Source organism: Staurois parvus, unplaced genomic scaffold, assembly GCF_062004578.1.
Source record: "Staurois parvus isolate SC_StPar_1 unplaced genomic scaffold, SC_StPar_1.0 ptg000708l, whole genome shotgun sequence".
Taxonomy (NCBI): Eukaryota; Metazoa; Chordata; class Amphibia; order Anura; family Ranidae; genus Staurois; species Staurois parvus.
Window position 1 is genome coordinate 263,212 of NW_028318504.1, and position 16,702 is coordinate 279,913.

General features: G+C 45.8%; 2 protein-coding genes across 3 annotated transcripts in view; both read left to right on the forward strand.

The window, feature by feature from the left end:
• PANK2 (pantothenate kinase 2) overlaps nucleotides 1-16,702 on the forward strand; it is a 56,248-nt gene that overhangs the window by 27,788 nt on the left and 11,758 nt on the right. For both annotated transcript variants that reach the window (XM_089653350.1, XM_089653351.1), the window contains exon 5: nucleotides 9,119-9,242. In XM_089653350.1, coding sequence (XP_089509476.1) covers nucleotides 9,119-9,242 — 124 coding nt within the window. The remainder of the gene's footprint in view (nucleotides 1-9,118; nucleotides 9,243-16,702) is intronic.
• Nucleotides 787-2,278, forward strand: LOC149445811 (uncharacterized). The gene has a single exon (XM_089653352.1). It carries the CDS (start codon nucleotides 914-916, stop codon nucleotides 2,000-2,002), a length of 1,089 nt encoding a protein of 362 aa, XP_089509478.1. The 5' UTR covers nucleotides 787-913; the 3' UTR covers nucleotides 2,003-2,278.

Below are 16,702 nucleotides of genomic sequence, written 5' to 3' on the forward strand. Positions count from 1 at the left end.
TTCAGGTGTTTCCTCCGGTGGGGAGACACGAGGAGGCGCAGGAGGACGATAGGGGAGCCGAGGGCCGGATAGCCGGCTGTGAGGCCCGACGCAGCCGGGAGTGAAGGCCGGAGTGTCCGGCTGCATATCCTCCCAGGGCAGGCTGCCAGCAGTGAGAGTGCATCCCGGGGGACGGGACAGGGCACTTACCTGCTCTTCGCCCCCCGGCCCCCTCCGGCGAGGGGGGGTGTCGGGGTGGCCGTGGTGAGGTCTGGGGAGGATCGGGGGGAGTTCCGCTCCTTCCCATGCTGGCGGTCTGAGGGCTTTGCCGGGCCGGACGTCGGGAGACGGCGGTTTCCGGCGGAAGGGGCGGGGCTTCGCCCAGGGCCGCGACTTCCGCTTCCGGTCGCGGCCTTCACACCACGGCGGCGCGAAATTTGAATGTGGCGGTGCGGTGCACAGCGGTCTGGGGGACAGACCTGCACCAGGCGACCACCCTCCGGTACGGGATGTCGGAGGCACCGGGACCAGGAGATGCCAGCACCAGCCAGTCGCAGGTAAGGTGCCTCAGTGAGGCCTCCCCTACCTGTGGGCCCCTAGCAGAAGGTAGGGCAAGGGGTCTGTGGTTTTTCAGGCCCTTGTTGCTCTGCCGGGAAGCAGGGGGGGGGGGGTGTTTAGTGTCGGACTGATTGGGCTTCCCCCCCCCCCCCCCCTTTTTCTTTTGTGTCTTGCAGGGCAAGGCCCGAGCTAAACTTAGGCACCAGGAGCCCAAGCGGAGATGCCCTTCCTGTAAGGAAGTTCTAAAGAATCTTGGCGAAAGGTTCTTTGTGGCCCATGTATACAGGGGTTGGTGAGGGAGGAGAAGCCGGAACAGGGGGACCTAGCTAGGTCAGTGAAGGAGTTGGCTACCACCTTCGACTCCTTCAAGTCCCTCATGGAGAGGTTTGCCCTCCCATTACCTACACTTCCCCCCCCCCCCCAGGTGGCTTCGGTGAGTCGTCGGGAACCCCTTATGACTGGGGAGGAACCAGTGGGGGACTCCCAGTCTGAGGAGGAATCAGCGGGTGAGGGTCCCTCAGAGGAAGGGAAGGGCCCCTCCCGGTATAAGTTGACCCTAGAGGAGGTTGATGAGCTCCTGGGGGCTATATACGAAACCCTGGACATTAAGGAGGAGGTTAAGGCCTTATCTCTCCACGACCAAATGTATCAGGGATTGGAGGAGCACCAGCACAGAATGTTTCCTGTGCATGACATTTTGGTAGACACGATTAAGAAGGAGTGGCAAGACCCGGAAAGGAAACCGTTCTTCTCAAAAGCGTTGAGGAGGAGGTTTCCGTTTTCGGAAGACCCGGAGGCGGTCTGGAACAAGAGCCCCAGGCTAGACGCGGCCTTTTCCCAAACAACCAGGAGAACTGACCTAGCGTTTGAGGACATGGGGGTCTTACCGGACTTATTGGACAGAAGGGCAGAGTCTCTCCTTAGGAAGGCCTGGGACTCGACCCTGTACAACCTGAAACCGGCCATGGCTACGACAGTGGTAGCCAGGAACTTAGAGTATTGGCTTACGCAATTACAGGCCCATATTGTGGCAGACTCTCCCAAGGAAAAAATCTTGGCCTCTTTTGAGACCCTTTTGCAAGGAGTGGGGTATATTGCGGATGCTTCCGCAGAGTCGGTGAGATTGGGGGCCAGGTCTGCTGCCCTGACCAATTCAGCCAGAAGGGCGCTGTGGCTAAAGACATGGCAGGGGGACATCACTTCAAAAGTTAGGTTATGCGGCATCCCCCTCACAGGAGACTGTCTGTTCGGCCCGGGGTTGGAGGAATTATTGGACCGGACAGCTGATAGGAAAAAGTCCTTCCCCCTCAAGAGGAAAATGCAGAAGGGGGGGACACGGAAGGCCCGCCCGGCAAAGAGGCTGAGCCTGCGACCGCCTGGTCAGGGTAGGTCGGCTGGACAGAGAGGTAGGGGAAGAGGGGGGGCGATTTTTCGCCCTCCTGAGCAGCCCCAAAAACCAAGGTGACTTGGTTCCTCCTGTGGGGGGAAGATTGGCGGCATTCCTCCCACAGTGGGAAGCCGTGGTCACCAGCCCCTTCATTTTGGATGTCATCCGAAGGGGTTACCGGTTAGAATTTCTGAGACCGCCACCCGAGACTTTTCTAGTGACGACCCGTCCAAGGGATCCGACGAAGGACGCGGCTCTGGTGGGCGCTTTGGAGATTCTGGAGTCCCAGGGGGTCATCTCCAGGGTTCCGGTAGCGGAGCGAGGGAAGGGAGTTTATTCCCATGTGTTTGTGGTTCAAAAGACGTCTGGGGCGTTCAGACTGATTTTGAACCTGAAACCCTTGAACAAGTCAGTACGTTACCGGAGGTTCCGCATGGATTCCATTTTTACAATCAGGTCCCTAATCCCACCAGGTGCATTCATGGCATCCATAGACTTGAAGGACGCCTACCTACACGTGCCCGTGGCGGAAGCCTCTCAGAGGTTCCTCAGGTTGGCAGTGGGGGGGGAGGAAGGAATTCGACACTGGCAGTTCAGGGCTCTTCCATTCGGCCTTTCCTCCTCGCCAAGAGTATTCACCAAGGTTCTGTCGGAGGCACTGATTTCTATCCGCTTGAGGGGGATTTCAGTGGTGGCCTATCTGGACGATTTGCTGCTCTTCGCAGATTCAGAGGCTCACTTACGGCAAGACCTGGTTATAGTGAGGAACCATCTGGAAAGCTTGGGGTGGGTTTTGAATCTGGAGAAGTCCTGCCTGGTGCCTTCTCAGAAGGTGATTTACTTGGGCTACACTCTAGACTCGGTAGACCAAAAGACCAGCCTGACTTTGGAAAAGGTCACCAAGTTGGAGGCCGGAGTCAGATTACTGCAGGGGAGCAGGTCGATGTCCATAAGACAGGCCATGTCGGTACTTGGATTGCTGACAGCGTCCATTCCGGCAGTTCAGTGGGCAGGTCTGCATATGCGTCCCCTCCAGTTGTGGATCCTGAGGGTTTGGGACAGGAAGTGTCACTCCCTAGAACGCAGGGTCTTGGTGCCCCCCAGTGTGAAAAGGTCTCTATGGTGGTGGAGGAGATCGTCCAGCATAACTCAGGGGCTGTTGTGGTGCTTTCCGATTTCCGCGGAGGTCACTACGGATGCCAGCGCCAGGGGCTGGGGAGCCCACCTGGGAAATTTGGTGACTCAGGGGGAATGGTCCTTAGGGCAGAAGGACAAATCCTCGAATTGGAAGGAATTGAGGGCAGTGTGGGAGGCTCTGCACTCCTTCCAGGCGGAGGTCAGGGGCCGGCACGTGCGTGTCCTGACGGACAATGCCACGGCAGTGGCTTATATAAACAGGCAGGGAGGGACGCGGAGCAAGGCCCTTGGGGCCTTAGCGGCGACACTGTTGTCCTGGGCAGAACTGAATTTGGCGTCCCTGTCTGCGATACACTTAAAGGGGGAGCTGAACCAGAAGGCAGACTTCCTGAGCAGGACTCGGCTCAGGGAGTCGGAATGGGCCTTGAACCCCGATGTCTTTCAGGAGATTGTGCGAAGGTGGGGATCCCCGGAGGTGGACCTTTTTGCCTCCGGAAGGAACAACAAGGTCCCAAATTTCTTCTCTCTATCCCGCTGGGACGGGTCCAGAGCGGTGGACGCATTAGGTCAGAGGTGGGACTACCGGCTTTGTTACGCCTTTCCCCCGGTTCCTTTGCTCCCCCTGGTCCTGAGGAAATTCAGGACAGAGGGGACCTCGTTAATACTGATAGCTCCCTTCTGGCCGCGGCGGGCGTGGTTTGCGACCCTGAAGAGTTTGGCCTCTCGTCCACCCTGGGAGCTGCCTCCAAGAGTGGATTTGTTAACACAGGGGCCGGTTCTTTGCCCCAGCATAGGAAGATTGCGGTTAACGGCCTGGTTTCTGAGCAGCAGCTCCTCTTGAAAAGGGGTTCTCGCCTAGGGTGGTGGCGACATTACTGGCCAGTAGGAAGGAGGAGACCCAGGCCATTTATGGTAGGGTCTGGGGTTGCTTTACAGCCTGGTGTGACCGGACAGCTGTGGCAACCCATAGTTTGGTTTCTGTGTTGGAATTCCTGCAGGCGGGAGCGGACAAGGGATTGTCTGTCAGCACGCTCAAGGGCCAGGTCTCGGCCCTCAGTGTGTTCTTGGAGACGCCCCTGGCCAGGGAGGCGTTGGTGAGTAGGTTTTTCAAAGCTCTGGTGAGGCAGAGGCCTCCGAGGTCCAGACCATTTCCAGTGTGGGATTTGGCCAAGGTGCTCGGGGGGATGACTAGGGCTCCATTCGAGCCCTTGGAGTCCTGTCCGATAGGTGAGCTCACCATTAAGACTGCTTTTCTGGTGGCGATTACCACGGCGAGGAGGGTGTGTGAGATGGAGGCCCTCTCGATCAGAACACCCTATCTCCGTATTTTTTCAGACAGGATCGTTTTCAGACCAGACCCGTCCTTCATTCCGAAGGTAGCTCGGAGTTTCCAGAGGGAACAGGACATTGTCCTTCCCTCATTTTTTCCTGACCCGGTGGGGGTAGATCAGGAGAGGTATCACTGTTTAGATGTCAGAAGGTGCGTTCTCCAGTATCTAGAGAAATCTAGGGAGTTCAGAAGCACCGAATCCCTTTTTGTCTTTTTTAAGGGGGCTAGAAGAGGCAAGAAGGCGTCTAGAAGGACGCTGGCCAGCTGGCTGCGGCTGGCGATTACAGGAGCATATCAGGCAGAAGGCCTGGAGGTCCCGGAGGGTATCAAGGCACATTCCACCCGAGCTGTGGCGGCTACCCAGGCAGAGTTAGCAGGGGTTTCCCCAGGGCAGATTTGCAGAGCGGCAACATGGTCCAGCTATGACACATTTGCCAAGCATTACAGACTGGACCTGGTCTCGGTGCAGGAGCAGGACTTTGGTCGTAAGGTCTTACAAGCAGTTAGCCCGCCCGAAGGGTGAGTACTCGCTTATCCTCTCAGAGTGCTGGCCTGAAAGACGGTAGGGGAAAAACCAAGTTACACTTACGGTAACGTCTTTTCCAGGAGTCTTTCAGGCCAGCACCGGTTTCCCACCCACTGTTGATATTGGTTATGTGAAGATGGCTTATTATGATTATGTTGTCTCGCATTGTGTCTCCCCAGATGACCGGAGGATGCTTGGAGAACTGAGGTCAGAGGGGAGTGGAGCTTTTTTATTGTAGGTGGAGGTGTTTCCTCAGATGGGGAGGAGCCGAGGTCTCTCAGAGTGCTGGCCTGAAAGACTCCTGGAAAAGACGTTACCGTAAGTGTAACTTGGTTTTTTTTTTTGCCTGCAAAATAATGTTTTTTTTTGTTTTTTTGTTTTTGTGAACTTGTCCTTTTTAATTATTGTAATCAATTCATAGCAGCATTTATGTCGGTCATTAATATCCTTCTGGATTTCCCATGTGGCAGTGGAGGTGGGGAGGAGGAAGAAAAGCGGAGCTTCCCTTTTTGGGTGGAACTCCACTTTAAGGGCCCATTCACACCACGGTGCAGAGCCATCAGTTTTTCTGTACGAGTTTTGGAAGGGCACAATGAAATTCGTTGTTTTCTTTGTACCCTCTTTACACCACAACACTAGTATCACGTGCAGATTTTTTTCTTCCCCGGAATCTGCAATACGTATAAAACTCATTGAAAACTGATGGGCAGATTTCACTTGCAGACACATCAGTTTCCGTCCGTTTTTCTGTACGTATGGCATGAATGAGACCTGAGAGATCATGCTCTTTTGTTAGTATAATGTGTTCAGTATGAACTTTTAGAAGAATCCGTTTTTTTTTTTTTTTTGTTTTTTTTTTAATGAACAAGCTAAAGTTCTCATTTGCCCCCTCCATTCTTGCTTTGTTTCAGAACTAAAACTGTTAAGGTGTTATTAAACACGTTAACGGTGGGAAAAATAATTATTTGATCCCCTGCAGATTTTGTACGTTTGTCCACTTACAAAGAAGTGAAGGGTCTATATTTTTTATCATAGGTGTATTTTAAATGATAGAGACAGAATATCAACCAAAAATCCAGAAAAAACACATAATACAAATGTTTTATAAATGGAGTTGCAGTTCAGTGAGTAAAATAAGTATTTGATCCCCAAGCAAAACATAACTTAGTACTTTGGTGGAGAAACCCTTGTTGGCGAGCACAGAGGTGAGATGTTTCTTGTAGTTGGTTACCAGGTTTGCACACATCTCAGGACGGATTTTGGTCCACTCTTCTTTGCAGACCTTCTCTAAATCCTTAAGGATTCTTGGCTGTTGCTTGGCAACTCGAAGTTTCAGCTCGGAAGTATGAAGATACACCACTCAGGTGAGTGCAAAAGGCTGATCACAAAAAGCCAATCCCACTGGCAGGTGCCGGCCTGGGTCACCACCGCGTTAGATATAGAAACTAAAAAAAGAGGATGCAGCACTCCGCAAAGGGATGTCCATATAAAATGTCTTTATCCCAAAATGACAGATCACAGGATGCCAGGGAAATGATTGACTGACTGCTTTCACACAATGCAGTGCTTATTTATAACCAAGTTTCATCTCCCTCCATTAATTTTCTATAGGATTAAGGTCTGGACACTGGCTAGGCCACTCCATGACCTTAATGTGCTTCTTCTTGAGCCACTCCTTTGTTGCCTTGGTGGTATGTTTTGGGGTCATTTTCATGCTGGAAGAATCCACTACCCACTTCAGTGTTCTGGCTGAGGGAAGAATGTTCTCATCCACGATTTTACAAAAAAGAGGGGCCATCCATTGGCCCCTCAATGCTGAAAAGTCAGCCTGAACCTTTAGCAGAGAAACCGCCTCAAAGCATAATGTTTCCACCTCCATGCTTGACTGTAGGGATGGCGTTCTTAGGGCCATAGTCAGCATTTTTCTTCCTCCAAACACGGTGAGTCGAATTAATACCAAAGAACTCAATTTTGGTCTCGTCTGACCACAACACTTTCTCCCAATCCTTCTCTGAATCATTTATATGTTCATTGGCAAACTTCAGAGGGGCCTCTACATGTGCCTTGAGGAGGGGGACCTTGTGGGCGCTGCAAGATTTCAGTCCATGGTGCATACTGTGTTACCAATGGTTTGTTTGGTGACTGTGGTCCCAACTGCCTTGAGATCATTCACAAACTCCTCCCGTGTAGTTTTGGGCTGATCCCTCACTTTTCTCATGATCATTCTTACCTCATGAGGTGAAATCTTCCATGGAGCTCCAGACCGAGGGTGATTGGTGGTTATTTTGTATTTCTTCCATTTGCGAAAAAAATTGCTCCATCAGTTGTCTCCTTCTCACACAAGCTTCTTGCCGATGATCTTGTAGCCCATTCCAGCCTTGTGCAGGTCCACAGTTGTCGTTAGGAGCACCTTCTTAAATTGACAGGACTATTCTGTGTACCACATGAGCACAAAGCCAGTCTGTGGGAGCCAGAATTATTGTTGGTTGGTAGGGGACCAAAGACTTTTTACTCACTGAACTGCAACTCCATTTATAACATTTGTATCGTGTGTTTTCAGTTTTTTTTGGTTGATATTCCGTCTCTATCATTTAAATTACACCTATGATAAAAAATTATAGACACTACATTTCTTTGTAAGTGGGCAAATTTACAAAATCTGCAGGGGATCAAATTATTTTTCCCCACTGTATACTTACCTGATCCGCCGATCTTCTAAGTGCAAGACCAGTCCTCGCCGCTCCTGCCCCCCTGCACGACAGCGGTCTTTGGAATAGACTGTTCGTGTTGTCATCATGTCCATAGACCGACTCCGGACGTGCGGACAGCAGGAACAGTCCACCGCTGGACATTGCAGAGCGTGGTTTTTTGGTGAATTGGAGGACAGGTTAAGTATAGTTTTTCCTCGAGCCCCTGGACAAACGAGCACTAAACCGATACAGTGCGGGCACAGCCCCACTGCATGGGGAAATAACAGTTTTGACTTTGAGTTCTGCTTTAACACATTGAGCACAATAATATAAAACCATTTTCTAGAATTCTTACCTAAGCACCTGCAGTTTATAGATTTCAGTGGGCTTCTGCTCTCAGTGCTACTTCCGATCTTCATGTACAGAAACTGGTGATAGTCTGCAACACACATGGAATGTACTACTGGCAAACAAATGAGAACAACAATAATGGTATATTTACATTAGCCATCACACGGTGTGGAATAGTGCATAACATATAATGGCAGGGCCGTATTCTACAGCACACGGTATCAGTCTTTTACAATCCCCTGTACTGTAGAGCTCATAAAGGATGCATCGGATGGACAGAAATACAAATCCTTTTGGCTGGTAAAACCACTCTTCACAGTATTTTATTTTTTTTTTTTTTATCTGCTTATTTAGCTGTTTGAGGTACAATTTACTGAATATTTACTTGTTAGACAAATATTGTATATCGGGAAAAAAAAAAAAAAAAGATAAAAAACAGAAAAAATTTACCTAAAAGCATTGTTTAAAATCGAAACTGTGTAATAATAATATTGCTCATCATTTCTTTAGTTTCGTTTTCTACATGACAAAGTAGATTTAGCGAAAATTGAAAGTTTGAAAACAGCTGTGTTTGATATTACTCAATGAAGGCTGTAAATGCAGAAGTGAACAGTTCCTCTGTGATCAGGAAGTGGGTACATTAACTGTGACATTATTCTTATCCCCCCCCCCCCCCCCAACACTAACTGTATGCCTACTCATGCCTGCTTACTTCTACAGCTACCAAACTGCCTTTTAAATGGGGATGAGAAAGTGTGTGGTTTTATATTTGTCTTCCTAACAAATTAAGTCACATGCTGGCTTCCGAGAACTCCCAGGGACTTCAGCAGAATACTGACAAATTACCCACGTTTCATGGTTATTAAAGAGCAAAAATTCACGCTTCCTCAAATGAATCTCCATATTTGTAGAATAGTGTGTACAACAGGGACTTTTCGTATTTGGAATCTCCGAGAGGCAAAGCATGATAGGAGATGCATCTCAAGAGTTAAAAAAAAAAAAAAATGTAACTGTTATCTGAAAATGGTGACCGCATTGTTTTTTCAGCAGAAGTGAATGTTGTTGGTCTGGTTACATTTATAAAAGTTGCCTGGGCTGTTCTTATCACATGGTTGTCGGTCATAGAACTTCTTCCTCTCTCCTTTTTTTTTTTTTTTCAGCTTTGGGAACATGATGAGCAAAGAGAAGAGGGATTTGGTGAGCAAGGAAGACTTGGCCAGAGCCACCCTCATTACTATCACCAATAATATTGGTTCCATAGCACGCATGTGTGCACTAAACGAGGTGAGCCTTTCACCCACACTTGACGTTGTATTGGGGCATCCAGATAATGTCAGGCACCAATGAGGGACAGGCAGACAGGTTCTCGCTTATTTAACCAAGTAGAAAAAGAATGCTCTCCTGTTGCAGATTTTACTTTTTTTTAAGGTTAGAACTTCTGTTTTTCGGGTTGTGTTTTTTTTGTTTTTTTTTCTGCTAGCACTTGCAAACATTTATACAAATGCTCCTTTATCCACAAAAAAACACATCGTTTGTTGCAGTCACATTAAGATTACAAGTAGAAGATGGAAGTACAAGCAGACCACACACTTACAAATCAGAAGAGATGGAAGAGAAAGATTTGCATTTGCTTGATATTTCAATAAAGTGATAATAAACAGTAACTTGTACCCTTGGAAGTGACTAGCTTCAGATAATGCACAGCTAAATTAAAGCAATTGTAAAGCTACATTTTTTTTTTTTTTTTAAATTAGTTTAAATAACAAACCTGTTATACTTGCCTCTTGTGAACCTCCTCTTCTGGGGTCCCCCCGCTGGCAATGTGTGCTTCTCTTCATCTCCAAGTCACTTGCTATGGGTGGCTTGAATTGGTCAGTCTGCACTCTGAACCTCCCCTCCAGCACAAAGCACATACTTGGGCAGATGACTAGCTGCTAGGCAATCCTGGCAGTCATTTCTGCAATCAAAATATTTCTTGAGTTTTGTTAACTCAGAATGCAGTTTGAGCAAGGTTACATAGTCTGGCTGAAAAAAGAAAGTCCATCCAGTTCAACCATTAAATAATACAAAAACAAGTTATAATCCTACACCCACAGTTGATCCAGAGGAAGGCAAAAGAACCCAACAAAGCACGATTCAATTTGCTCCTGTAGGGAAAAAAATTCCTTCCTGATCCCGAGAGGCAATCTGATATTCCCTGGATCAACTTTACCTATAAATGTTAGTATCTAGTTATGTTCTTTGTATCTAAGAATCCAGGACTTTTTTAAAGCAATCCACTGAGCTGACAAAGTAAGAATAGTGATAAGCGAGCGCTCTAAAAATAGCAGCTGTAACACTCAAGGTAACCACAATAAACCTTCAAATGACAATAAATAAAATGAAGTGCAGCGCTAATATGCAGTCATAAAAATAGTGAACATAAATGGTAAAAGTTCATCCAATAAAGGAATAAAGTTCAAAAAGCACAGATTGATGATCTTCCCAACAGCAGATTTCTAGACAGACTTGTGACTGGAACAAATGGTAAAATTGCGCACTCACCAAAAGTGCATAGGTAATGCACATGTATATGTGTAACCACCAGGGATCTCTTAGATAGGCGGATGGTATCAGATGTGTGGGGAGCTTCCTTCTATGGTATGGTCATGAAGCCTGGGGCAGTATGGAAATCTGCTGGGTCCAGAGGTCCCCTTAAGGATGGATGGATGCTCAGCCTGGTTACAGGGCTCCCTCCTCTGGATGCTGGATCAATGGGGATTATCTGCAGGTTTATTAGCTCCTAAAAGTACCCATAGTGTAGTATGTTCCAGAATCGTTTTATTGTAATACGGGGTTAAAACAGGGTAGTATGCACAGTATTGCAGGGAAATGCAGAGTTAGGCAGCACTGACCCTCATTAAAGATGGCTGCCGGGCTTCCTCGTGGCTCCGGTGGCAGTGACGTCATGCTCTGTCAGCTCCTCCTCAGGCCTTTCGTGCATAGCACATCATCAGAGGGGAGGCTAACAGGAGCGTGACTGACGTCAATTGCTTTTATAGGAAAAACGCCGCGTGCGCACTTAACCGTTGCCATTTTGTCGGGGAGTGCACATGTGTGCCCCCGAAGACGCCATTTTGCCATGGATAAAACACTATTGAGAAACGCTGCTTCACAAACTGCACCAACCTTTCTGTCAATAAGGGACAGACGGCGGTGACACCGCAAGCAAACCATGGGGGATAATTTAAATGTCTGGTCGAGTGATGTGACCTGCTTATTTAATAAATAAATATGCCTAATGTAAGAGTGTCTATCTGTGAAAATGCCAAATAACTAAATAGTCATGTATTTATCAGATGACAGGGTGAATATTAGTCCTGGGAATGGTATGATGCTGGATACCAGTGCTACCATATTAATAAACAAAAGTTATATCCACATATAGAATTACACCATGGATCCACGGCAAATGAGGCGCTAAGAGCAATTAAGACATAACAATTACATAAAATCAGGTACAATAAACAATATTAAAATTAACATAATCACCTAAGTATAAAATACCCTAAGGTATATAAAAAGGTCAAAAAGATGCTTTTAGGCAAATGTCGGCAATTTAAGAAGGTTAGAAACTTAGGACGTGGAAGATAAATATATAAAAAAAATCAAAGAGTTGTGAAAAATATATAAAATTGTATATCTTAAAAATAGAATAAGAATGAATCGTAAATTAAAAATTCATAAATAATATTCTTATATGATTAAATCTTGGTTAAACCAGAGACTGTAAGAGTAATAAATATTACATAAAATATAAAAATATATATATAAATAGACTAGGATAGGAATGAATCGCATAAAAATAGAAATAAATAAAAGCTCAGAAAATTGCAAAAATGTGTATATATATATGGGGCACGTACATGGTCTAAAAGGGGCTCAACTGTTAGCAATAAAGCAGTTGACATCAACTTCTATGTTGTGTCTGAGGGGGTGTAAAGTATTAAGTTCAAACACCCATTTGGACTCTGCTTGTAAGACAGTCCTTGTTTTATTTATGCCCCTCCAATGAGGGCAGACGATATCGATTCCCACAAATTTAATGGAAGATGGATCCTTATTATGGTATAATCGATAGTGGTTCGATAAGGAATGTTCTCTAAAACCTTTTTTAATATTAGACGTGTTCATGTAGACGGCTGCGTAACCTTCTTGTTGTACGGCCCACATATTGTTTCTGGCAGGGGCATTGTAGCAGGTATACAACATATCTGCTGTGACAGGAAATGAAATGTTTTATATTATAGGATCTGCCAGTGACAAATGAGTTAAATGTGTTAATCTTCCGTTTTCTGGTATTATTGCACTTACATACGATGCACCTATTGCATGGGTGGAATCCCTTAAGGTCAGTAAAAAGAGAAGTATTTTTGGGAGGGTCCACTACATTAGGTGTAAGTCGGTGTCTGACAGCCATGGCTTTACGGAAAATGATTTCCGGTTTTTCAGGTAGGATTTTGGATAACACAGGGTCTGCTTTTCAAGATGTCCCAGTTTTTATTAATAATTCTACTGATACATTTATGTTGTATCGAATAAGTTGTAATAAAGGGGCAGATTATACCTCTTTTCCCCCTTTTCCATAAACCTGTTCTTTAAAATCTGTAAATGATAGGTGTTCACATCCGAACAATTGCGTCTGATCCTCATAAATTGACCTTTTGGTATATTCGCCAACCAGGTGGGATGGTGGCAACTGTCAATAGGGATGTAACTGTTGCGGTCAGTGGTTTTGCAAAATGACTTCTTAACAATCTTTCCATTAAAATTTATAAGAGTTAGGTCCAAAAAGTTAATTTCAAGCTTACTGTAGGAATATGTGAGGCTGATATTAAGTTTATTGTTCAGGGTACTGAAGATGTTGATGAGTGATTCCTCTTCCCCATTCCATAAGAAGAAGATGTCCTCTATGTACCTCTTATACATCAACAATTCAGGCCAATCTCTAGCATAAATAAGATCTTCTTCCCAACGAGACATAAATAAATTCGCTAGACTGGGGGCAAACATAGCCCCCATTGCAACTCCCTTGATTTGTAAATAGTAGGCCTTATTAAACCAGAAGTAGTTGTTGTGCATTACAAATTCCAACAGGTTCAAAATAAAGTTTTTCTGTGCTACAGGTAAAGTGCTGTTGTGCGTTAAATAAAAGTCAGCTGCTTCCATGCCGTCTAGGTGATCGATATTGGTATATAGGGAGGCAACATCTGCCGTCACCAGAAATGTATTAGAAGATAAGGTGACTTTGCTGACTTCATTTAATACCGGTTTAGTGTGACGCAGGTAGGAAGGCATTTGTAAAACTAGTGGTTGAAGAAAAAAATCGATGTATTCACCAATTTTGGAGCATAAGGACCCAATTCCACTTATGATGGGTCTTCCTGGGGGTTTTATGGGGTCTTTATGTATCTTCGGGAGAATATATAGGACTATGTAATTGTTATGTCTTAATTGCTCTTAGCGCCTCATATGCCGTGGATCCATGGTGTAATTCTATATGTGGATATAACTTTTATTTATTAATATGGTATATAGAATCACTGGTATCCAGCATCATACCATTCCCGGGACTAATACCCTGTCATCTGATAAATATATGACTATTTAGTTATTTGGCATTTTCTCAGATAGACACTCTTACATTAGGCATATTTATTTATTAAATAATCAGGTCAGATCACTCGACCAGCCATTTAATTATCCCCCATGGTTTGCTTGCGGTGTCACCGCCGTCTGTCCCGTATTGACAGAAAGGTTGGTGCTGTTTGTGAAGCAGCGCTGCTCAATAGTGTTTTATCCACGGCAAAATGGACCTTTCTGAACATTTTACATGTTAAACCTGTATTTGGGGTGTAGCATCCTCCCTCCCTGTGACATTCTCTCCCCATACCACTGTCTCATTTTGAACATGGCATGGCCGTGCAGGGTTCCACCCACACAGCCGCATCATTCATTTAGAGTTCTGTGAATAAATGAACTATACCATCTGCCATTGTGGCACACAGCTCTCAATGAACTGCGAGGGCATTTGTAGTTCATCCATCTTCCTGCAGTTCAGTAACTGGTCTGCCCCTACAGGAGGTAAGAGTGGACAGCTATACTGAGTCTACAGGAGTCGGACATTGCATCTGCAATATGCTGACCGCAGGTGCAATGCTCTGCAGGCTCATTAGAATTTTTTTTTTAACCTGCTAAAGAGAACGTATCCTTTTAAAGTGATCTAAAAGGTTCAGGTTTTTTCGTTTTAGAATAAACATGTTATACTTACCTGCTTTCTGCAGTGGTTTGCACAGAGCAGCCACGGTCCTTCTCCTGTCTGGGTCCCCCGCCGTTGCTCCTGGCTCCTTCACTTCCCCCGCTGTGTGCCCCCATAGCAACCTACGTACACTTGAAGCACTTGTGCGCTCTCACTCCCAAGCTGTATTCTCTATGTCCTTAAGATACGCAGAGCATGGCTCTCGGCCCCCACCTCCGCCCCCGCCCCCTCCTCACTGACCCTGATTGACAGCAGCAGGAGCCAACACTGCTGGATCGAGATAGGACGCAGATAAATATAAATTGAGGGGCATAGAATACATTGGGGTAAAAAACCTTCAGCCTTTACAACCACTTTAATGCCTCTTGCACACTGCCGCTTGAAAAAGCTAAATACAGCGTTTTTTTTTTGTTTGTTTTTTTTTTTTTTTTTGCAACTGACCTAAAATGCAGCCTTTTTGCTGTGTATTCTTGAGTAAAAAATAAATATATATATTGGGCAGTACGGTGGCTAAATGGTTAGCACTTCCGCCTGGCAGTACTAGGGTCACTGATTCGAATCCCAGCCACGGCACCTCCTGCCAGGAGTTTGCATGTTCTCCCTGTGCCTGCGTGGCTTTCCTCCGGGTACTCCCACTCCAAAGACATGCTGGTAGGTTAATTGGATCCTGTCTAAATTGGCCCTAGTATGTGTATGTATGAATGTAAATTAGGGTCCTTAAATTGTACACCCCTTGAGGGTTAGGGACTGATGTGAATGTACAATATATATACAGTATATGTAAGGCACTGCGTAAATTGCCGGCGCTATATAAGTATCTGTAATAAATTTTTTATATATATATATACATACATAAACACACACACACACACACGTTCCAGGTCAGTATTTTGCACTGGTATTTGCATATGCACACAAACAAGCGCATATGAGCATAAATAGTAATGAATTTTGCACAGGAATGTATTATACGCGCCAAGTGAACGTCTGAAATTACGTCCAGAAATGCTGATGCTCAGACATAAGTACCATCTGCAGCGTTTGGCTGATTAGCAGCTTTTATTTGGCGTATTGGCAAATATGATTGTTTGTGTATTGGCAGATATGAATGTTTTTATAACTACGTGCAGTCATGCTTGTTTTATTACCGCTTCCATGATCTGATAGTGACAACTGCCTCTGAGCTTTCAGCTTCTTTACAGTGCTGCCTTGTAGCATCTAAGTCAAGCAGCATTGTACAGGGCTATGAAAGAGCAGAGACTCATCCTCATCCTTTCTGGCTGCTGCTACCTCTAGCCAACCGTTTCTGATATGGCCAGTTTGGTTTCACACTAAATACAATGTTGGAAAAAGATCTCTGACCTGACTATGAAATCAAACCTAAAATTCAATGATAAATCTGTAATAAATATTTGTAATGCATATCTGTAATAGGATTGTTGTGTATATATAATTGTTCACAAAATTTAAAACTAGATCAGTGGTTCTCAACCTTCCTAATGCCGCGACCCTTTAATACAGTTCCTCATGTTGTGGTGACCCCCAACCATAAAATTATTTTCGCTGCTACTTCATAACTGTAATTTTGCTACTATTATGAATCGTAATGTAAATATCTGATATGCAGGATGTATTTTCAATAGTTCCTTCTGTGATTGTACAAGAACATTTTTGTGCTTGTCCCTTTGGCTATTTTCACATGAACTGTCATTACCAGCCCTCGACAGCGGAGTACTAATGATCAGATTATCAGAAAGCGGTTTTTTTTTCGGCACCAGAATTTTCACTTCGGTGCACCACTACCAATAACACGATCAATTGATCAGCCACGGATGTGGAAGTGGATTTTGATCGATATTTGGAAGATACAATCTCAGATTATCGACCACATCTCTGTTTTCACCATGCAATCTCATACATTGATGGAAATATGGTACAATTGATGGAAAAAGCATCTCGGTGCAGCCAATCGATGCAAAACGGTCGATTATTTTGCGCCCTGGTCAATCGACTGAAGGAATTTGATGGGAACGGAAGTTAATCTGATTGCCAATTGGATCTGATAGTAAAATTGAAGTGTGTATGGCCAGTATTCCCCCCCCCCTCCCCCCCAGGGATATCAGCCCTCTCCCACACCAAGTCGTCTGTCCTGAGGCTCCTTGTATGACCCCGGAAAATTTGGGATTGCTGGTCGCTGTGTACTTCCCTCTAGCGGGCCGTGTGCCCCAGTGCCAGCCCTCGTACAAGTGCTGTGAGGAGAAGCCTCCATGGGAGGTGAGCGGCTGTAGGGCACACACTCTGCGGGTAACCAGATCCCCCTTCCCCGGAGACAAATGGGGGCCCAGCTCACATCTATACAGCTGTTGTGAGCAGCTGCCCGCCCGGGGAAACATGCAGCAGGTGCAAGGACAGCCAATGGGTGGCAGCGGGGCACCTCCGACCCACC

Coding starts and splice junctions, on each gene's coding strand:
- LOC149445811 (XM_089653352.1), top strand. CDS start 914: ATGGAGAGGTTTGCCCTCCCATTACCTACACTTCCCCCCCCCCCCCAG.